This window comes from Bos mutus, chromosome 21 (genome assembly GCF_027580195.1).
Source record: "Bos mutus isolate GX-2022 chromosome 21, NWIPB_WYAK_1.1, whole genome shotgun sequence".
NCBI classification, from domain to species: domain Eukaryota; kingdom Metazoa; phylum Chordata; class Mammalia; order Artiodactyla; family Bovidae; genus Bos; species Bos mutus.
The window spans coordinates 60,621,663-60,645,418 of NC_091637.1; the positions used below are offsets into that span (position 1 = coordinate 60,621,663).

Below are 23,756 nucleotides of genomic sequence, written 5' to 3' on the forward strand. Positions count from 1 at the left end.
GCTCTTCTTCTCTTCAAACACACCCTGTACATCCTCTAAAATATTAGATAGTTTTCCCATTCTGGTAGGTTTTATTCTCTTTATTCTAGAATGTAAGTGTCAAAGGTAGGACCTTTGTCTGGTTCCTTGGAGAGCAGTGAAGAGCTAGAGGAGAACTAGAGCAGTGCTTGGCATGTGGCAGGTTATCAGTGAGTGCTTGCTGAGTGCATGAATGAATGAGTGAATGAACAAACCATTCCTCTCCTTCTGAGTTCACGTCATTCACAGTTGACCTTTATTTACTGCTGTGATAATGGATAGATTTGTGTAATTAGCTTCTACAGGAGCAACGTTTGAAATAATACCACTGGTCTTTGTGCCTCCTTATCGTAACCTGGGTTAGAATTTCCTTCCTTATGAGGCTGCAGATGCTGCATCATGTTTATACCGCATTCTGTATATCCACCCACCCATGGACAGGCACCTCGGTCGCTTCCACATTTGCGTGGTGATGAATAGTGCTGCTTGGAGCGTGGGTTTGCACGTACTGCTTGAAGGCTATGAACTCTTGAGATCTGTTAGCTTAAGGAAGTCACATCAATCAGTTATATTTTTTGTATATGCCTCCATCTTACTTTTAAAGCTCTTAACTTTATCTCCAGAGGCCTTAATTTTACTTAACAGCATGTTTTTCTTTTATGTAATCTATTCTTATAAAATTTGTATTGTGATGTAAACTGTGGAAATATAGATGGTCTGCTTTTTTAGAGTGGTGCAATCCTGGAAAAATATACTCAAAAAGTGGAACAAATTCCTTGAAAGAATGAGCTGTTACTCACTGCTGTGTCTCCCAAATTATCTAGGCTGTGAGGGCTGGAAGCAGTAGAGTGAGAACCAGGGAAGTGTTGTGTTGAGAAAGCAAAAGCAAGAGAATGAAAGCAAAATGCAAGAAAAGCAAGAGAAAGCAAAAGAAAGGGTGAACAGCAGTGTTGAGTGCTGCTGGGGAATGAGCAGGGAGAGTGAGGTGATTCGAAGGGTACTTGGGTTTAGTGCCCAGAGTGAGAGTGGTCGGACTGGACTCATGGTCCAGGTGGAGTGAGTTGTGGTGACATGAAGCGAAAGGGTACATTAGTAAGTACAGGTAAGTTTAAGATGGTTGGTACTGATGATAGCAGAGGGGAATTAAAAAGTTCTTTTTTTTAACTAGGCATGCCATGAGCATATTTAAAAGCTGATGGGAAGGCTCTAGTTGAAGGAGATGTTGAATATTTGAGAGAAGGGTTAATAGTTTTGGTCAGGACGTAGGAGGGGGTGGGATGCAGCTGAAGAAGGAGCTGGTGTTGATGGAGGAGGAGGACAGGATGGACGGAAAGTTGGACTTGAAGTGGATGCAGGTGGTTTGTGGGTTTGAGTCTTGGAAAGATAGAGGAACTCCCATTGAAGTTTCTGGCTTCTTTCTCTGAGCTAGGAGATGAGGTCATCTGTTGAGAATTATGAGTTAGGAAGGAGAATTACAGTTTTGAGGAGACTAAATAGGGTTTGATGTGGATTTCGATTGCTGGGCTTTTCAAAGGAGTGGCACTGTCCGCTCCATTTGGATGTATATTAAGCATAAAGTTAGATGTCAGGTACTTGAGAAAAGATAACATATTAACCTTTTTGCTGTATAACTTGACACATATATTGAATTCTTACCAAGTGCAGTATATTGTAAGACAGGTCTCGTAGTTAGGGAGCTCATAAACTTACAGGGAACATTTATCAAATGCAATAAGCAGTAAGAACAGGACTGAAACTTGAGAGGTTGTGTCTAACTGCAGAAGAGCTAGATCTTTGTGCATGGAAAATATCTTCAGCAAGTGTATATGGGGAGTGGGGGCGAGAAAGTGCTCTCTACTGCAGAGAGCAGAGGTAGCACTATGTTGGTGCCATGTTAATGGCCTGGTGGATAGTCCAGGTTGTTCAAAATTATCCTTGAATCAGCGTGTCTCTGTGCAGTTTAAAAGCATCAGAGAACTTACGACTTGAAACAAAATTTCATAAAAATATATGATCCCCTCAGAGAAACTCAAGTACACACCTATTTTAGGGAAAATGTATGGCTAGTCATCCAATATGTGACAAGCTTTATACAGCATTGTAATTTCCCAGTTTGGATATGATGAATTCAGAGCTCATTGAGTGTAAGCGGCATTGTTGGATTCATTCAAGCTTTTTTTTCCTCTCTTCAACAGAGGATTAAAAAAAAATTCCAAATTTGAATCCAGGACTTGGAAAATGCCGGTTGTCTAAATACAGTACCATATTGTGATAAATATAGCTATTGAAATTTTAAGAATCTTTTCACAAAACTTTCTTTTAATATTCATAGCAGAACTTTTTTTGGAATGTTATCTGAAAAACAGAGGACCATTTTATTATCAGAGCTGACTATTAATTAGGGTATTGTTTCAGATATAAAAGTTGATCTGCCACTGAAATTCTATTTGAATATGTATAGTCCCAAGCTTGCTTTGTGTATTTAATAACTTTAGTACCATAATTACTCTGTTTACAATTAAGTTTTGGTGAATATGCTAATATGGAATATACCAGTGAATGATTTCAGTAAAGGGTGGTGTTGATTTACATTTTCATGTGCTTTTTACTTGAATCTGAATTTCATTTAATGTCAGTGGGAGAAGAAGTGGTCAGATTATGTAATGGTTAGTGACAGTGAATTTTCTTTTCTTTGAAATCTCTCTCTTGGATTGGGCATCATAACTTGGATTTGCTTTGCTCCAGCTGGGCAGAAATTATGCAGAAAGATTTAATTTGGTGGATGTTTGTTCCCTCTGGTTTATTCTTTTAATAGAAACCTTAATGTAGGTATTGATTTCATTGTTAAGAGAAACCTATAATATACTAAAGCAGTTGTTTAATTCCAGTGAATATTTTAAGTTCTTTACTGAGGCAAATGCTTATGGTCATGTTATTTACTAGTTTTTGACCAGAGACTTCTGATTTTAAGTACTTCTCCTTTCTTCTTTTCAGAAATCCTCTTAAAAGGACAAGGAGACTGAGACTTCATATTCTCTGAAGCTCGGAGACATCTTTTACTCTGAACCAGAGAATAAGAGGAGTGACCAAGCGGAGCAAAGGTCAGACAGGGTGCAGGTGGTGCCAGGAGGGGGCTCCCTCAGGTCTGAGGCCTGATCAGGTCTCAGGCAGAGCTGGCAGAGTAGGTTCTCCAAAGGAAGTGGCCCACCCCGAGGGCACCGCCAGTAGCCTTTGCTGGAAGAACAGGAGTGGGTGGCAGCAGAAGAGGGCCCAGGGACACTTGCTGGGTGAAAATGTTCCAGTGTGGTTGGTACCCAAGTGTGTGTGCATGTACAGAGATTTGTCAGCCTTTGTGGGACTTATGCAGGTTATCAGTTTATTGCCTCTCAATTCCATAAACATCTTTCTTTGCTCTGTTGATGATGCTTGAACTAGACCCTGTAAGCATTTTTCCTCTCCAGCACAACGTTAGGTTAGTCAGTAGAGGGTGAGGGAGGGACATTGCTAGGCAGCGTGGGGAAGGGGCTTCTCTTGCTGTTGCAGTGTGCTTGGTCTCCCCAACACCCCCACCCCCATCGCCCCCCGCCCCTGCCACCCTTTTAAAGAGTGGATGAGCAAAGCATGCTTATCCTCCATGGCTTTGTTTCGCATCCCAGTAGCAGTTATCTTGTTTCCACCAGGACCCCAGCAGGTGGAGTCCTGTGTACAGCAGGCGCCCTCGAGGGCTCTGCCGCCCAGTGGGCTGTGGCCACAGCCCATCCAGTGAGGAATTCCTTTCTGTCTTCTCTCCTTTGATCTTGTAGATTGTACCTGCTCCCTGCCTTTGCTCTTCCTTAGAGTTCTCTTACCCTTTTTAATCGTCAGTAGTACCTTTTACAAATTAATAATTTTTTATTATAAGTTTTTTAAGTTACTTATGCATTTTAACTCCTGATTGGATCCTGACTGTTAATAACACTTAAGGTTTGTGTAATCAGCTGTTAATTTTACATAAATTTGAAAATAGGATGAAATAAGTCATATGTATAACTTGATTAATTTTAATGATATGAGCATACAATGTAGATATTACCCAGACTGGGGTATGCGACATGACCAGAGCCCCAGAAACCTTCTGACTCCGTGGTCCTGCTGTTTGACTTCTGTTATTATGGAGTGGGCTTCGCAGGTGGCGCTAGTGATAAAGAACCTGCTGACCAGTGCAGGAGACTCAAGAGATGCCAGTTCGATCCCTGGATCGGGAAGATCCCCTAGAGAAGGAAATGGCAACCCACTCCAGTATTCTTGCCTGGAGAGTTCCATGGACAGAGAAACCTGCTGGGTTCCAGTAGTCCATGGAGTCGAAAGAGTAGGACACGACTGAAGTGACTTAGCACATCACGGATTAATGAGATGAATCACAGAGTGTGTCGTCTTGTGTCTGGGTTCTTCTATCAACATACCATTTGGGTGGGTGGTCTTCAGTCGCTAAGTCATGTCCGACTCTGCGACCCCATGGGCACCCCAGTCTCCTTCGTCTTCCACTATCTCTCGGAGTTTGCTCCATCAAGCTCCATTGAGTTTGATGGTATCTAACCACCTCATCCTCTGCTGCCTGCTTCTCTTTTTACCATCAAAATTTCCCAGGATTAGAGTCTTTTCCAGTGAGTTGGCTCTCTGCATCAGATGGCTAAAGTATTGGAAGCTTTAGCTTCAGTATCAGTCCTTCCAATGAATATTTAGGGTTGACTTCCTTTAGGATATGGGCTTTCCTGTAGCTCAGCTGGTAGGGAATCCACCTGCAATTCAGAAGACCCCAGTTCATTTCTGGGTTGGGAAGATCCCCTGGAGAAGCAGTAGGCTGTCCATTCCAGTGTTCTTGGGCTTCCCTGGTGGTTCAGATGGTAAAGAATCCTTCTGCAGTGCAGGAGACCTGGGTTCGATCCCTGGGTTGGGAAGATCCCCTGGAGAAGGAAATGGCTACCCACTCCAGTATTCTGATCTGGAGAATTCCATGAACAGAGGAGCCTGGCAGGCTACAGTCTATGGGGTCTCCAAAGGTTGGACACGACTGAACGACTTTCACTTTCCTTTGGGATTGACTGGTTTGATTTCCTTGCAGTTCAGGGGACTCTCGAGTCTTCTCCAGCACCACAGTTCGAAAGCATCGATTCTTCAGCACTCAGCCTTCTTTATGGTCCAACTCTCACATCCAGTTCTCACTGAGAAGACCAAAGTTTTGACTATACTGACTTTTGTTGGCAAAGTGATGTTTCTGGAGGTTCATGTATTTTATTGTATCTGTTTTCCTGTTGACAGACACGTGGGTTTCCAGTGTCTGGCCACTCTGAGTAAAGCTGCTGTCGCCCTCTCACGTGTGTTTGGTGGATGTGTTTCCGTCTCTGTTGGGCATGTGCACAGGAGAGGAACTGTTGGGTCGGGTCGCAGCTGCTGCACAGCAGATCTTCAGTGTGGTTGAAACATTGGCTCGTGCGTGAGAACTCTGTTTGCTCCGCATCCTTACCAGCACTTGGTATTGTCAGGCTTTCACAGTGCAGATCTTCAAACTTTTTAGGAATAGATAATTTAAATGCTGTTTAAACTCTTTATATTGTGGTAAGAGAAGACAAACTTCTAAAGTCTTTTTATGAAGTGAGCATAACCAGCTGCATTTGTTTAAGTCTTTTGTTTGTCCTCACATTTTAAAAGATAGGTTATTCCATATGTAAAATAGATAGCCAGGGGAAATTTGCTCTATGACTCAGGGAACTCAAACTGGGGCTCTATGACAACCTAGAGGGGTGGGATGGGAGGGAGGTTCAAGAAGGAGGGAACACATCTGTGGCAGACTCGTGCTGATGTATGGCAGAGACCTACACAACATTGTAGAGCAATTAGGCTTCAATTAAAAGTAAATGTTTTAAGAGGTTACTGACCAGATGCTTATTTATTAATCTACCGTCATTGTCACCCTCTCCACCCAGCAGAAGCCAGCTCTGAGCACTGACATGGCTGTTGGTTGTCTGTGGCCCATCTAAGATTGTAGGACTGCCTGGATGGGGACCGCCGTATCTTTTTCCACAAAAAGCCACCGGAGGAAAGGAGTTTAAGTTAGGATTATTCTAAAGAAAATTCTGTGTTGTAGTGGCCCCTTTTTGTAAGAGCAGCAGAGTATATGTCAGTGATTTCTTCACATTCATGTGGAGTAGTCTGGAGGTATGAGGGAAGTTTTAACCCAAGGATGAGGTTAGTTTCAAATACTAACTAGAAACCAACTTTCCATTCCATTCCATTCCAAAGAAACTGGTGATACAAAGGACCTACATTATACAAGTTATATGAACTGTTTTCTATAGTTAGTTTACTTGGGTTGGTTTGATATATATGGTGGTGGTTTAGTCGCTACGTCGTGTCTAACTCTTGAGACCCCATGGACTGTAGTTCACCAGGCTCCTCTGTCCATGGGATTCTCCAGGCGAGAACACTGGAGTGGGTTTCTCCAATACTTGTGCATCTCCCTAATGTGTATGGATGACTGACTAAAAGGGAAAAAAAGCTGGATTCCCACCTCATATCTTATACCAGTATAAGTGTAGACAGACAAAAAAATTAGCAAAGAATTTTATGAAACCATAAGATAACTAAAGGAAAACATGGGAGATGTTTGAAAAAACAAACAAACAAACAAACAATTTTACTGGGAGAGGTCTTTCTAAGGATGACATAAAACTCCAAAACTGAAAATAAACAATGTCAAAAGACAAATAAACTGGGAAGATTAGTTGTAACGCCAAGAACTAATTTCTTTAATACATATAAAATATATAAGGAGTGCCCATGAATAAAAAAGCAAAAGGCCACCAATAGTTCACAGGAAATGAAGTACAGGTTTTACTTTGGAATCTTTGTGTGTGTGTATGTGTGAGTGGACCAAGCTCATAGAGTATGAAAGGATTTCCAATTTTGATCTCTTGGTGATTGTTAATTATAGGAACAGTCATTTGTATGGCAAAACCAATACAATATTGTAAAGTAAAAAAATAAAAAATAATAAATTAAAAGGTATCCTAAAAAAAAGTAAAATAAAGTTTAAAAACCATAAAATATGTCACAATTCAGAAAACCTTATTATGCACACACATACAGACATAATGAATCAGAGGGAATTTTATCATAACCACCACTTATGTCAAGAAAAATGTGCCTACCATGGACCCCATCCAAATCCCAACTTTCTTATGCTTCCCCAAAGTCACCTCCAGCTTTTTTGGTAATGGCTTTCTTTTCTTTATAGTTTTATCATTCAAATGTGTATCCCTCAACACTGTGGTTTAGATTTGCCAGATTTTGTTAGATATGCTTTGAAGTCTTTTAAAATGTAGTTTTCTTCTCCCCCATCTCTTTTTTCCTCCTTTATCTGTTGAAGAAGTGAGGTCATACGCACCATAAGGGTTTCCTTCCCGCAGTTAGAATTCTGCTGATTGCATTCCCGTGTCATAGTTTATCGTATTCTTCTGGTCCCTTCATATCCTGTGAATTGATAGGCTGAATCAGATTCAGGCTCTGTTTGTTTATTTCTTTTTTGGCAGGATTTCTTCATGGCTAGTGGCGTCTTCTTTTATCAGGAAGCATATACTGTCTGAATAGTTCTCTCCTTTTGATGTTAGTGTCTATCAGTGCTCAATGTCTGGATCCGTTAATTCATTAGGAGGTGGAAGTGGGATTAAGCTAAAACCATTCTTACTCATTTACTAGCTGAAATTTTTCTGTGTAAAGAGAAATTTCTCTTCATCTTCTATTTGGTTACCTAGTGGTACAATTCATATACGAAAGGAAGGATGGATGCTTGATTGTTTCCCTTTATTCACTGGTTTTCAAAATTGAGTGGTTTCTTGCTATCCTCTGGAGGTGACCACTTAAGTTTTCTTACTGTTATAAACTCTTCGATTTACCCATTTTGTGTGTTTTAATCCATTATGGTTATTATCTTTATTGACTCAAATTGGATCATCTTTGGTTAGTGGTAGCATCTTCCAGGTTGACTCCCTAGACATATCTGACATAACTCTAGTAGTTTTTGATAGCGTTCTTGACATCTAGAAATGACGAGATCTTCCAAGATTATCTTGTATATTTCTAGCTCCAGACCTGAAATCAGTAATTTGTTCAAGGCGCCGTTTTAACAGGAAATAGTATTTCAAGAATACAGTTTGTGTACTAGGAATGCTCTTTGTTTGCTACTGTGTTGTTTCTTTTTCTCAGCTTTTCTTTTTGTGAATGGGGCTTGGGAATACAGAGGTATATATCTGTGTGTGTTTATATATATATTCTTTCTGTAAAAGAGAAAATTACCTTTTGAATTAAAAACGATACTTTCAAATACAATCCTGCCTCTTCTTTCATCTGCATCCCCTTCCATATTTGAATCCTGTTTTTTAAGGACACAGCAATGGTAGAATTAAAACATCACATAATTATTCATTTGCATTATTCCATGTCTGCCTGTAATATCCTTAGTTAACAAAACCAAGGATCATCACAATATGAGCGAAAGTTGATTTTTTTCAGCTTGTTTTCCTGTTTTTTTGCAGTTGTACTATGTCTGCATTGTCAGAACATATACCTATTATATACTCTATCATCTCCTTTATAACCCTTGTTGAGACTCAGTTCTGCAAATAATTATCTATTTACTGCTCACTGTCAGTTCTTACAGTGATGTTTCTTTAGTCATTTGGTGTATCTGAGACTTGCTTTCTAGTAGATTCTTACTCCTTTCCCTCATTTCTATGTTGATAACACTTTGAAGTCTTTAGACTTGAAATTTAATTGAGTACAGACTCTTTGGTTCGTATTTTCATTCCTTGAGTCTTAAATATGTTACTTCCCTTTTTTCCTGGCATAAAGTGTTGCTGTCAGTGTGATGACAATGTGATTTTACTTTCCTTGCAGAATATCTTCTTTTTGGCCTGGAAGCACAAAGAATATTTTCTTTTATTGTTAATTTCAGTAATTTTACCAGACTAGGTTGTATGTTAGAGCTGATCATCCTGGGTTGATTAGTATGTGGGTGTGATCTTTCATTTTGTAGTTTCACATTTTTTTTTTTTAAAGTTCAGGAATCTTCTCTAATTAAATCATTTAGACTGTCTTGAATGCTGTAAGGAAATTAATAGGAGATTACTCTGGTGGTTGGATAAAGTTGATAAAATTTAGAAGGCATTCCTTTTAGTATTTGATAGTACTGCGTGTTTTAGTTATTATACTCAATCTGTTTAACTGTAGTTGTCAAAATCACCTTTTTTTGGTGTTTTGAATATGGGCTATTATGGTTGCACTGAAATTCCATTCAGGAAACTCTTTTTAATGATTACAGACACATTAAGAGAATTGATTGGTACGAAGAAATAACAAGCACATTCATTTATTTTGAAGTTTTTTTGTTAACTTAGGATATAGACAATGAAGATATATATCAGTACTCTGTCAGGAAAAGTTAAATTTAAAAATTTCCCAATAAATTAATAAAGAGCATTTGCATAAATGGAGTTTGTGTATGTAGAATGATAGTGGGTAGATACTTGCTTAAATTTTCCAGTCTAATGTGGTGTGTATGTGTTTAGAATATCCAGGCTCAAAACAAAACTACTTACGTAAATTGTCAAATTTTAACAGACATCGTTTATCTGAATAGCCATTTCAGATGTTGCAGACTACCTTACAGCTTTTATCAATCTCTTTCTTTACTCTATCTATAATATAGTTTTAAGGAACTATAGAATCCTGAAAACTGTTTGTTTTAAATATTTTTCAATTAGTAGATTAAAATAGGTTATTCTTAAGAGTTTGAAATTACATACCACCCCATACACTGTTAGCATTAAATAGCATTTTTAGTCATTGATGATTTATACCACTGGAACTTTAAATATTTTCTAGCAAGTAATTGCATGGATCATGTTGCTTATTGCTTCCTCTTCCAAGTTAAGAGATAAATAGAATTGAGCACTTATGAGTCCTTTATTTAAAGTTTGGAGTAAGTAGGAATTTGAATAGCATCTTTGCATAGAAAGCTTTCCTCAGTGAAAACATTGTCAACTTTTCCAGGATTATAATTTTGAGTGTTGCTTTGTTTTATAGTGAAAATGCCTCGTGTAAAAGCAGCTCAGGCTGGAAGACAGGGCCCTGCAAAGAGACGTCTTGCAGAACATTTTGCAGCCGGGGAGATAATCACTGATATGAACAAAAAGGAATGGAAACTGGGGTCTCCCATTGGCCAAGGTGGCTTTGGTTGTATATATCTTGGTAAGTATTCTACTACTTCTGATTGTCAGTCCAAAGATTTACAAGTTTGTTATCAAAATATTTCCTTAATTGCAGATTTTCCAGGATGCTCCTAATAGTCTACGTCAACATAATATTATTAGGCAAAAATACCTCTCTGACGTGGGAGTGGAGAAGACGGTTGATTTAATCACAGTAGAAATAGAGGATAAAACATCTCTAGTGTTGCCCGTAGTGAGCATAGGCTTTATATTTCATAGATATTCTATATGATGTTAATCTCCTTTGAGACCCAAAAAAAGCCATATCTTTCTTTCCCCACCTCCACCCAATTAGGATACATTCCGTTTGTTTAGTGTAATTTGGAGATTTTTTCATATCTTTAATAGGTATGGATACTTTTTCTTTCTCTGCAGCCTTAATAGTCATCATGGTGGAATTTAAGAGAATGACCTAAAAATTGCATATTAAGTCTGAAATGTGCTATTTAATTAGCACATTATTTAAATTTTAGGGGACCCATTGTGGAACCCTGAGATACTATAAGTTAGCTAATTTGTTCATTTGAAAAACATCTTACCTGATTGCTTCTAAAGCTGTTTCTCTTAGAATATTAGTATTGATACAGTGCATTTAATGATTGCTTTTGATATTTCTCTCTGACTTTTCTATTATATATTCTTACTCCTCTAAACTTTATTTATTAAATTTCTGTATGAGGTTTATAAAATCTTGTTTTTAAAAACTTTCTTTTTCTTTCAAGCAACATCTTCCTGACAATACTACTATTAATACTAGATTAGCATCGTGTGAAAACTTGTTAGAAGTGCACACTCGAGTCCCACCCCAGACCCACGAATCAGCAGCTACAGGGAGAAGGTATATCCCTGTGACTGAAAAAGCCCTGCAGGTGGTGCAGGTAGATGCCTGGGAAAGTTTGAGAACTGCTGACATAGATCAAAGAGCAGCTGCTCTTAGTCAAGAGGGGTCTAACTCAGCCAGGACCAATGAGTTGTAGTTGGTTAGCTGCAGTCTCTAGAGGTATGTTCATGAAACATAGTTTGAAAACCAGCACTTTACTGTATTTTATAAATACTGTGTCTCTAGATCAGTGGCACCTGTCTTAGGGGAAATAAATTGTTCCTTTAGTTTTATTCAGAACCAAACCCATCCCAGGGACCTAGACTATCTGACTTAAACTGAAAGCCTTCCTAAGTCATGAAAGGTTAGTAGCTGTAGCTAGCCAGGTCTGTATTTTTGACAATTCTGTAAGCTCGCTCTACTACAGAATGTGTATACTGAAGACTTCCTATGTTAGGAATGGGAACTTATCTTAAAGCAAGTAAATTCTTCACTTTGTGTTAGTTAAGTTGCTTTTGGCAAATTTGCAACTTGCTTTGCATGTGTGCCACCTGTTTTATCTGTATTGGTATTTCTCATCAGAAAGTGCCATCTAATAGTATTTTTAATAATCAGTGGTTTGACAAATTTCTGTAATAAAGCTTTCACTTTTTAAAAACTAGATTGATCTGGAAAAGGAGTTTGCTTCAGTATTGCAGCCTCCACTTTATCTCTCTCTGCCCACTGACCCCAAAACAGCCATTTTCAAGATCACCAGCAGTTTCTGCTAACTGACGGTTTTCTGCTAAAAGACTGCTTTTTTTTTTAGATGCTTCCTGCAGCGTTTGATATGGTTTACCTTCCTCCTCATAAACACGGCTCCCGTTGTCTTTCATAATACACACCTTCACCTGTGGTCTCCCTCCTACCTCTTGACGTGCTCAGTCATCTTTGTAGCTACCTCGGTGCTCTCAGCTCACTTTGCCTTCTGTGTAGTCTCTTTGAGTGATCTCATCGAGTCTCTTGGCTTCTGTTGTCTCTTTTTGTTGATTTCCATATCTTTTATTAGTAGCCAAGGACTTACTTGGTCCCTTGAGTCCAAGCCCATAGTCAGTAACCTACAAGGGATCTCTGGATGACCCACAGGCATGTCTAAAATGTATATCATCCTCTTCCATCTTGTGATTCTGTCAGGATCAAGAGAGGATGATCTGATTGAATGACACCCCTCAAGCGAGATACTGGAAAGCATTCTTAAGTGTTATTACTCTAATCTTCCTGGTATTTCAGCTGGTGCTGTTGCTTCAGCTATGAGACTTCTCAGATACATTCATTTCTCCCTCTCTTTTGCTGGTTCTGCCTGGGTTCAGGTCATTTTCACGTCTTGTCTGGATTCTCACTATAGCAGTGAATTTTCTCTGCTCAGCCCTGCCCTCTTGCATCCTGTTATTCACATTGTGGCTTGAGTGACCTACTCTGTTTCTTTGATGCTTCTCCGATGGCTCCCCCAGGGACCTTAGGATGAAGTGCCAGACTTTGAGAATGGCATCCCAGGCCTTCCATGCAGTCTGGTCCTTATGTAACTTTTTTCTTCATCCCTTTTATTTCCTCGGAATCTATCTTTGACTAGCATGCTGCCCTTTGCCTCTTGATCTTTGTAGGTGATGTTTCTTTTGCTTTATTTTTCCAAAGCTGACCTTAGGGCAGGTGGTATCTGATTACAATGCTCCTCTGTTAACCCTTTCATAGTGTGTTTCACACTGCACTGAAATTTTGTTTTTCCCAAAATAAATATGTCCTCCTTGGCAGTGAAACAACTCTTCTTATTGTTTCCTGGTATCTGGCATATTTTTCAGTATATGTTTGAATGAATTATCGAACTTCCCTTTCCCCCTTTGAATTGTGCAGTATTTTGGGGATACTATCCTCATTTTAACACTTTGTGCATTAAATCCTTATTTTAAAAAATTTAACTTTGCTCTGTTATTAATTCAGCGTCTGGGTGATGTAGTCACCCAGCAGGAGTGTTCCTTAAGGAGCCCAGACTTACTCTTTTGCCCATTTAGCCATTTGTATGGCTTGGTGTTCCTTCTGTTGTCTGAAGTATTTTAGCTACAGCCTTTTCACAGTACTGCTGCTTTCCAGCTGATTGGTGTCTTCTCCGTTTCCTTTGCCTGTCCCTCCGCATCTCTTCAGCTTCTTATGTGAGAATGCCTTAGGGCCCAGTCCTAGGACTTCTTCTTTCCTCTGTCTATACTCATTCCCTAGGGGCCCTTCCAGTTTCATGACTTTGAATGAATAGCATTTCTGTGTTGACTCTCAAATTTCTTTATCCAACTTGGACCACTCTTCTGAACTCAGGACTTGTATGTCAGCTGCCTGTTTAACACCTGAACTTGGATGTTTAATAAGCATCTCAAACTTAAGATACCCCAAAACACCAGCTCCTCCTGCAGTTTTCTGTCATAGCAAGTAGCAACTTCCTCTTTCTGGTTGCTCAGGCCAAAAACCTGGAGTCATCCTGGCCTCTCCCCTCAACCCTGCCTTACCCTCTGCATCTAATTCATCAGCAAATCTTGTTGGCTCTTCTTTGAAAATATGTCCACAATCCGACCACTTATCACCGCCTTGTGTGCTGCTGCTCTGGTTCACGCTGCCACCATTCCTCACCCAGCGTATTCTGATAGCCTAACTAACTCTCTGCTCGCTCTTACTGTCCACCCTCCGTTCTCCACAAAGCCACTCGCAGAATTCTTTAGAAAATCAGTCTGAGCTTACCATTTCTCTTCTCCAGCTTCCAGTGGCTCGCTGTTGCATTCATAGCCACAGCTTTAGGTCGCCTGTCTTTGTATTTGTTCTCTGCTGCTTTTCTGATCTGTGCTCTGTTACTTTGCACCTCACTTGTTCTTCTCCGGGCACATGTAGGCCTTTGCACTGGACTGCCTGGAATGTTCTCCCAGATTATTTCCATGGCTCCGTCCCTCACTGTCTCCAGACCATTGCTCTAGTGACACCCTATCACTGAGTTTCCTTTTACTAACTTGCAACTCTCTACCTTCCTTTCCTGCTTAATTTTTCTTTCTCTTGCACTTACTGCCATCAAATATACTTTATATTTTAATCGTTGTCTGTGTCCAACTACTGAAATGTTAGCATCATAAAAGTAGAGATTGTTTGCTCCTGTTCATTGCTAAATCACTTTCTTAGAAACTGGCATGTAATAGCTATCTGGTAAAAAATATGTGTTTAATGAGCATGGCAAACCTTATTTTCCTAATTCAGCATTTTAGGGCAACTGTGCTTCTTATTTGCACAAAATAATACGACAGCCACATTAAAATTACTCTGGATGGCATTTCAAAGGTCTAGTGCCAATATCCTGAGCCACTGTTCTAGAGAAGTTACCTTTACCCCAAACGAGTGCTTTTTAGAACTTTAGCTCCCTCTCTTCTTACCTTCCTACCTAATGCTACTTCTTAAAAGGATTCCCTAGTTTGTTAAATTTAAGAAATTGTATTAGTTATCATCCTCTTGGGAATTCAGAGCATATATTAGCATATCAAAGACCAGGAGTACTTTTGAATTAAAGAAATCTTTAACTCAGTTTTCCATACTTAATTGATGATCACATTGAAAATAGCAGCAATTGTAAGATGACTTCCAATTTCGGACATGTTAAATTGTGGGAAAAAAGTCTTAAAATTGATGGAAGTAGGCAGTAATGATATCCTGAGACACATATTTGGGAACTGAAATTTATTCTACCAAAAGGTTATAGATATACAGATCTAAATATTAATAAAGGGTTAGTAAAAGGCTATAATAGTGCTACTTCTTGTTCTGATATTATATATGTCACTTTTTCAAACAGCTGATATGAATTCTTCAAAATCCGTGGGCAACGATGCACCCTGTGTTGTAAAAGTGGTAAGGAAATGTTTCTAGCTGGTTTTTTTCTTTTCTGTTGATTTAGTTGTATTTATTTTGTAAAACATTCTTTTTAATAACTAGAATTAATTAAACCATAAGGTACTGCATTTTTAATAATGATTCATAATTATTAAGTGAGACCAAACATAGCTTTATAGTTCTAAATAATTTGAATTCAGAAGCTCTCTCCCCTCTCTTGCATTTAGTGGCACTAGTATTTGTGGGGAAAGGAGTGAAGGCTGGAGGCTTGTGGGCGTGGGGTAGGGACACTCAGCTCCTTCGTTTTATTTCAGCTATATTCATAGTAGATGAGATGCTTCTTTATATCCTACAAGATGATACTACTTTAATGAGCTTTATTGTATTTTGTCATGCATTTGCTTCTGAACTTATACTTGGTCAGTTTTTCTTTTTATTTCCGGTTATCTTTCCTTCCCCTTTCATTTTAGGAAATACAGTTATTTATTTGTGGTCACTTTGAAACTTCTTTTTGCTACCCTGACGTTGAAATTAGTTTGTAATGGGTAAAGGCAGACAATATCTTGTCTAACATAGACATACTCTGAATAGCCAGGTCAATTTATATATTGGCACTAACAAGCATTTTAACTACTATTTGTTAGTAAGTGAAGGTGTATGCGTATGCATCTTTTTGCTTACCGGCATTTGTAACTCCCCTCTCAAAATTCTTCATTGTGTGTAAAGAACACGTTTTTGTTAAATAGAAGAAGTAACAGGGTCTCTTATTTGGGCAGATTACCACAAAGTCCCTCCAGCGCTGCTTTTTTCCCTAAAGGCTACAGATTTCTGGAATTAGAATTACCTCAAGGTTTTTTGATTGATTTATTTTACTGTCTTTTTTTTAAAAAAAGAATATATTTGATCTCGTTTGAGTTAATAACTCTTGGATCTGAGTTGTTTTTTGATTGTGTTCACCAAGTTTTTATTCACGTATAGTTTTTATAAGGAAATAGATATGAAATAAACAATTTGAATCCTTTTTGACAAGTGCATATGCCTGTATAATCCTACCTCTGTTAAAATACAGAGCATTTCTATCGTTCCCAAAAGATTCTGGTGTCATTTTCTGGTCACCGTGGAGGAAACCACTTGTCTGAGTTTCCTTCCTCCCTGTGGATTGTTTCTAGAATGTCCTATAAATGGTATTTATGCAGTACATTCTGTTTTGCCTCTTACTACTTATGCTCAGCATAGTGTTTTAAAGGCTCGGGTATTTTGTTGGCATCTCAGTTGCTTGGTCAGTCTTTATGTCGTAGTATTATACGGTGGCTATATTAGACTTAGTTTTCTATTTCCTGTTGATAGACGTTTGGATTGTTTCCAGTTTTGGGCTCTTATAAGTAGACCTTCTATAAATACTCTGGTCACTGTTTTTCTTGGATCAGTACCTAGAATTACTGGTTTATAGGGAAGGTACATATTTAAATTTATAAGAAAGTACTAGCCAGATTTCGAAAGTGGTTGTTACTATTTTACACAGCCACCAGTACCATGTGAGAATTCCAGCTGCTCTGTGTCCCCTTTAACACCTGGAATTGTCAGGTATGTTGTTGGTTTGTTGGGACTGTGATATCAGAAATGTAGTAGTGTCTTCATAGTTTTAGCTTATATTTACTTGCTGACTGGTTGTGAGCACTTGTGCATTATGATTATTGACAATTTATATATTTTCCTTTGTGGAGCCTCTTCAGTCTTTTGTGGTCTTCTGGTACCGCCCTTCCCCCTCTTTTTGTTAATAACTAGTTTTGCTTTTTATAATTCAGTGTAAGAGTTATTCTGCATACAAGTCCTTTCTTAAATACATGTGTTGTAAATCTTTTCTTATAGTTTGCAGTTTGCCTGTTTATTTTCTGAATACTTTTTCTGCATCTTTTGAGATGAATCGTAGGATTTTCTTCTTTTATTTTGTTAATGTGGCATTTATATTGATTGATATTTGGATGGTAAACTGACTTTGTATTCTTATCAGACACTCCAGTTAGTTACGGTGTATTATGCTTTTTGCATAATGCTGGAATTGATGTGCTAATATTTCATTAAGGATTTTTGCATCTTTGTTCATGAGGGATATTGGTTGTTAATTTTTCCTAATATTCCTGCAATGAAAGCATCTCTCATCTCCTTGTGTGGTGTCGGTGTCAGGCTTCTTGGCGTACTGAGCTTGGTCTCCCCTTCTGGCCCCACAGCATCTCAAGTGTCCTGTCTTGGGGCTCATTTGCTTGTCTCCGGTCCTTTAGAAGTCACAGTCCTGTACTGCCTATTTTGTCAGATGTCTGAGGATAGTCATTTTCCTGTATTTTGTCCAGTGTTCGTATTTGTTTACTGTGAGAGGGCTAATTGGATCCCAGCTATTCCGTCGTGCCCGTGGGTGGAAGCAACGTGGGTAACTTTAAAGTGAGTGTGGTTGGTTTGTTTCCCCTGCCATTTCACTTTTCTTTATGCCTTTTCGTTTTGGATTTTTCTTCCTTCTCATGTATTAAATTCCTTTGAAATACTTAGTTTGCTGCTATGTCAGAGGAACAAAAGTTTGTACTATTAAATTGGGTCATTTGCATTGAATTTGCATGGAATATTATCTGCATTTGTCTTTGATACGACAAATTAAAATATTAAAATCTATGGGTAAGATGAGTTTCTTCTTAGGATCTTCAAATAGTTTCCACTGTGGGAAAAAAACAAGTCCCCTTATGAACTTGTCATAATAGTGGGGTTCAGAAAATACGGTTGCCTCTGACCACCAGGCGGCTGCTTTACCTGCACGGTTATCTCCAGGTCTCAGAGGAAAGTGCCTGAGCCATGGCTTGTAGGTGGGGCTGCTGTGTAACCATGTCTCTTTTTCTTCTGTGTAACCTTAGCTTCTTTAAAGTATGTTTTATTTTAGGCTTACAATATTCTTCACTGTGAGTAGTTCTAAGAATTTTATTTGTTAGTCAGTGTCTTTTTTGCTTACAGAATTATGAAAGAAACTGGGCAGAAACAAGTATATCCTCACTGCTTAAGGTAGCAAATTACATTTCTAAGTTAAAAGCCATTTCTCATCACCCCTGGTTCAGGCCTCTGTCTCCTGTCTCCTAATTTGGTTCCACTCCCATTCGCCCATATTACGTCTTCCCTTTATAATTAGGGCGATGATCAATATTCAGCTGATTTCTCTCTTGCATTTAATATTTCAGTAACATTTTCAATGTCCTGGTTTGTCTGTGATCCTGGAAGAATGCCATAAGCAAAATAATGTTGACTTTTTTTTCCTCTCTAAGAGCTGGTTTAGTGATTGCTGTTGGTCGTCTTCCCTCATACCTGTCTTTCCTGAACTCCGTTAAACCGCGGGAGGCCCGTTCTGTATATTTCCATCTGTTTTACAGTTTCACTTGGTGATATCCTTCTCATGGCACTACTTGTTTTAGTTTTTAGGTGTTAATTTTATCTCCCCAACTAGATTTTAAGGACCTTGTTTTAAAATTTGTTTTCTTTATGCCTCCCTTAAATGCCTGTTTTATTCTTTTCAAAACTTTTTGGCCATAATTGCTTACCACCTTGTAACTTCCTGATGCACCTATTTCTGTTTCTTGTCTGTGCCTTCTAGCGTAGGCCTGTCTGTGATTTGTCTTGTGATAGGCAGCGCCATAGCTCTGTTCATTACTTATCTGCAGTTCTTTTATTCTCATAGAGCTTTGTAGAAGTCAGAATGATTCATCAAATACAAACATGTGAAATGACTATCACCTCTTTCCAGTATTAAGATCAGAACTGTTTATGAACATTTGCTTTTTAAACATCAGGAGCTATTAAATACCATTTTTTTCAAAGAACAAGTCCTATTCTTTGGGGGAAACTTCGTAATTAATTACCCAAAAAAGCAAGATGTAAAACTATAATACACAGGTAATTGTATAAAATAGCTATATATAGAAAGAAAATATAGTATTTCCAGATTTTCTAAAGTGAATTGGTATTTTATCTTTAGAGAAAGAAAAAAATTATTTAAGAAATAAAGGCAAATTGATTTTTAATGTGAAATTAGACTTAATAATTTAATACCATATCAAATCAAACAGTGGTTTCAGCTCTGGTTACACAGGATAATTACAATCTCCAAGTGCAGGGCTGGGTTATCGGTATTTTTAGTAAAGTCTCCTCAAGAAATTCTGTTATACATCAAGGTTGAGAGCCGCTGGTGGGGTCTGGCGCCTAGAGCACCGTAGTTCTGAAGTCTTCAGTGGGATCCTGTGCTCATGCCCGTGCTTATCTTTGCCTGGTATCCTTTTATTCCCTGGGGGCACCAGGTACCCTGTGCTTCTGGTAGGGTTTCCGTGTGGAAGCCTGGTTGGAACATTTGATTACTGCACTCGCAGTGTTAACGGGTGTGCACAAGAGCTCCAAATACTAATCCACGCATTTCTTACATTTGGTCTTGAAGTGAAGTAACGACTAACACATTTAAGACAGATGTTTAGGTATATGCTAGGTATAGTCTCCAGAGAAGGCGATGGCACCCCACTCCAGTACTCTTGCCTGGTAAATCCCATGGATGGAGGAGCCTGGTGGGCTACAGTCCATGGGGTCACTAAGAGTCGGACACGACTGAGTGACTTCACTTTCACTTTTCACTTTCATGCATTGGAGAAGGCAATGGCAACCCACTCCAGTGTTCTTGCCTGGAGAATCCCAGGGATGGGGGAGCCTGGTGGGCTGCCATCTGTGGGGTCGCACAGAGTTGGACACGACTGAAGTGACTCAGCAGCAGCAGCAGCAGCAGGTATAGTCTCTGTCCTCCTCAGTGACCGGGTCTGGTTCGCCCTTACTGACTTACGGGAGTGGTCCTGGACTCATGGTGCTAGGGCACTGGTGATGGAGACCTGAGAGGCACTCTCTGTATTTTATTTCAGGAAAGTAAACGTGCAGAGAGAAATGGTAAATTGGATAATGCAAGGAGAAAAACGTCTTTTTGTGTATTTTTAAAAAAATACTTATTTATTTGTATGGAGTCTTAGTTGTGGCACTCGCGCTCTTTTGGTGTGGCAGGCAAGTTTCTCTCTAGTCATGGTGCCTGGGCTTAGTTGCCTGTCAGCATGTGGGATCTTAGTTCCCTGACCAGGGATTGAACCCATGTCCCCTGCACTGCAAGGTGGATTCTTAACCACTGAACCACCAGGGAAGTCCCTCCTTTTGTGTTTCCTTGTTAACAGATTGTATAATGGATTACTTCATTCAGTCCCCCTTTGTGGTCATGTCAGTGAGCTAGTAGCAGAACTGGGGTAGAGGTCAGGCTTTGGGATCTTATATTCTAACAGTTCTTTATGTTATAGTCTGTTGCCAGCATGTACTAATAGATATCTGTAGTCTGAAGTTCTCTGGAAAGAAGTTGAAGACTGATGTTTAATTTCCTACACTGATGTTATGAGAAGTGACCTGAATTTTCAATTCATATATCATAATTTTTTGGTAGGAAGGAGAAACTTTATACAGCTTCATTTTTAAATGGCAGCCAGTTGCTTTTAGATGGTGCCGTTGAAATATATCACATTTTAATTTTTTTTCTGTTGTCATCTTCATTTTGACACTTAGAAGTCTTAAAGAAACGTTTAGTGATATTCTAGTTAAAATGTCAGTCCCAATTTCTTTTCTAAATCTTGGCTATTATAGAGTTGGCAAAGTATTTTAGATTTGAAGTATGTTAATAAAATTTTTAGTTATGAGTTAAGGTATTTTCTTCAACAGAAATAGCTAGCTTTGGCTGGAGTGCAGTGCCAAGGAAGTAGGTCCTTTATTTTGTTATAATGGAATTTTATTGAATTAGAAAAAAGGATGAAATGAGATCAAAGAGTCTTTATTGTAATGGGACTTTCAATATAATAGCTTGATTTATATAGGTTGATTCTTATTATTATAAGTTTAATAAATTATTGCCTGAAGGAAAGCTTGAAAATTAAAGTTGATATGACATAGGTTGAAACTGAATAAATCAGAATTTTATACAGATGGTAATAAGCCAGGAATGTGTCTTAGGAAACTCCTTTCAAACCTGAGTTATGAGCTACTCTAAAAGTTAGCCTTTGGGGAGATACTTCCCAAAATTCCTCTCCTGAATTTCCATTTCTTACACTGAATCTGTTACTCCTCCTGCAGGCCTGTTCTCAGCCATGGGCTCTAAGCATTCACAAGTGTCTGTCTAGCTCCCATTGCTGCAAGGAAAAGAACTACAGGTTATGGCAAAACTTGCGGTTGTGAGTCCACAAGTTAGTGATTTGGCACACCTTAGTATACTGGTCAGTTTCTACTTCTTAATACATGGTATACAGCCCGTGTGTACCAGTCTCTTCCAAAGCTTGCCTGTAACAAATAAGGCTAGCTTATTTTCCGGTTCTGATCCCAGTGTTATGTATGTTGCTCTTTTGCTGTGGAATACTTACTCTTAGTGGCTACTGCCTGACTCTGCATATTGTCTAATCAATCTTCCTGTAAGTACTTTAGGGATTTCTATTCTTCTGAATAACAGGAAATCTGAGATACTAAACTGTGTATTTATACTAGTTTTGTTTAAACTTTAAGGAGCAAAATTAACTTCTCTGACAGTGAGAGTATCTTGAATAAAGAAAACGTGAACATATATTAAGTATTTGCATATTTGTGGAAATCTACATATTTCTTCAAATTCTCTCTGATAAGGTAGTAGACTTCTCTTACCGCTTCTTCTAATGCTCCACTGACCCTGAAACTCCAGTTACACAGACATTCTGACTGAAATAACTTTGTTCCTGAACTTCTCCAAAAGAAAACAGCCCTAAAATTAGTTTAGAAATATTAGCCTCCTTATTTGAAAATTTGATACTTTTCAAAATTTTTTAGACTGTTAATAATTAAGATAATATCAACATAAACTATCAAACATTAAATACTGATCAGTTTTATTAGACAAAATTTACTATTTAGAAAGTTCACAAAATTATGTTTCCCACCATCCCAGATTTATTTAGCTAGGCAAAACTCCCAACAGGCTGATGTTTCTTATTTTTCAAGTACTTTTTTATGAATATAAGCCTCTTTACAAATAATTTTAACTGTTCATATCCCTTAAAATAAGAAATGAGTATTATAGTTCACTAACATTGGTGGAAAACAGTGTTTGTTGAGCCTCGTTTCCTTCTGAACTTTAAATTATCATGTGGGGAATAAATTGTAGGCTTCCCTCCTTCAAAACCATAGGAATGAAGACAAAGGATCTAGTCACCTGGACATGCTTGCTTGCTCTGGGGTTCCAGAACACTTGTCTTTGTGATAAGATTGGTTTCCTGCCAGTTTTGGTGTTGGATATAACTGTGATGAGAAGTTGGAAAGGAATGGGATTTTGCCACTAATGGGTTAAATCAGGTGTTGAAATTTTTGTTAAATCTCAGAAATAATCTTGTAGCCCCTTGGTGAAACAGTTAACATGGTTGCTGATCTTTGCTTAAGAGACAGTTTAATAATGGTGAAAATAAGGTTAAAAAGTTTTCTTAAATTTCTGCAAAGATTAGGCTGTATATCTGATTTTGTATCGTTTACCACATGTAGAAATGAACCCTGAGAAATACAAGACTTATGGACTCTTCTGAGACTATCTGAAACATATTCAAGCGTTTTACTTAATCTCAAACATAGTTTATAAACTGAAATATCAAAATCATACTGTTGGAAGAGGGCTTCCTAGGTGGCTCAGATGGTAAAGAATCTGCCTACAATGCAGGAAACCCAGGTTCGGTTCCTGGGTTGGGAAGATCCCCTGAAGAAGGGAATGGCTGCTCACTCTAGTATTCTTGTCTGGATAATTCCATGGACAAAGGAGCCTGTTGGGGGAACAGTCCATGGAGTCACAAAGAGTTTGAAAAGAAAAATTGATTTATTAGTGTTTTTTGAAGGTTCATTGAAAATTACTCAGTAATTTTAACTACTGTGTGTACTAATGAACTCTTTTATTTTAAGGAACCCAGTGATAATGGACCTCTTTTTACTGAATTAAAGTTCTACCAGCGAGCTGCCAAACCAGAACAAAGTAAGAAACACAGTACCCAATACAGTACACGTGTGTGTGCGCTTTTAAAGTGACCGCTGACTTTGTTTTTTGTTTTAAGCCAAGATGAGAGCAGTATGGTTTTGTTATTTTTTACTTTACAGATTGTATTTATTGAGATTTGTGTGAAAGAATTTTGATCTCTTAATGGATTTGCTATGATAAGATTTCACTTATGTTGATAATACAGAGTTAATAAATAATATATGATTTAGGACATAGTGTTAAAAACTGAGAGTTAGCCCTAACCCATGAGAATGGCTCAGGGATCTCCAAACCTTCTTTTGAGTGTTTTCCTAAGTTCTGGAGACCATGACTTGCAGGGTTGCCGTCACGAGGAACTAGAACAGACCGCCAAGGGAGAGGGCAAGGTCTCTTCCCACTGCCCCGATCCTGCCTGTCCTCCTGTCCCCTTCCCCTGTCCCATACCCTCTCAGATCCAGGGAGTCTCCTGGTAGGCTGGTATTGGGTTTGGGAATCTTTCTAGAGGCTCTGTCTCTCCTCGAGCTTGATTTCCTGGCTGAGGACCTTTAGAATGAGGCAAAAAGTAAGACTCTGTGGAAACAAGTAAACACTTAGGTAATTGGAGATATTAATCTTAATGGCAGTACTGTGGTTTGACTTTAAAAAAAAATGT

At 38.6% G+C, this 23,756-nt stretch overlaps 1 protein-coding gene across 11 annotated transcripts in view; it reads left to right on the forward strand.

The window, feature by feature from the left end:
- The window catches only part of VRK1 (VRK serine/threonine kinase 1), an 84,961-nt gene that overhangs the window by 23,968 nt on the left and 37,237 nt on the right, over positions 1-23,756 (forward strand). For 6 of the 11 annotated variants that reach the window (XM_070357924.1, XM_070357928.1, XM_070357925.1 and 3 more), the window contains 3 exons: positions 10,138-10,302; positions 14,993-15,048; positions 23,032-23,101. In XM_070357924.1, coding sequence (XP_070214025.1) covers positions 10,138-10,302; positions 14,993-15,048; positions 23,032-23,101 — 291 coding nt within the window. Of the gene's footprint in view, positions 1-3,012; positions 3,120-10,137; positions 10,303-11,044; positions 11,161-14,992; positions 15,049-23,031; positions 23,102-23,756 lie in introns of those variants that run through there. The other 5 variants (XM_070357927.1, XM_070357929.1, XM_070357930.1 and 2 more) reach the window with 2 other exon arrangements.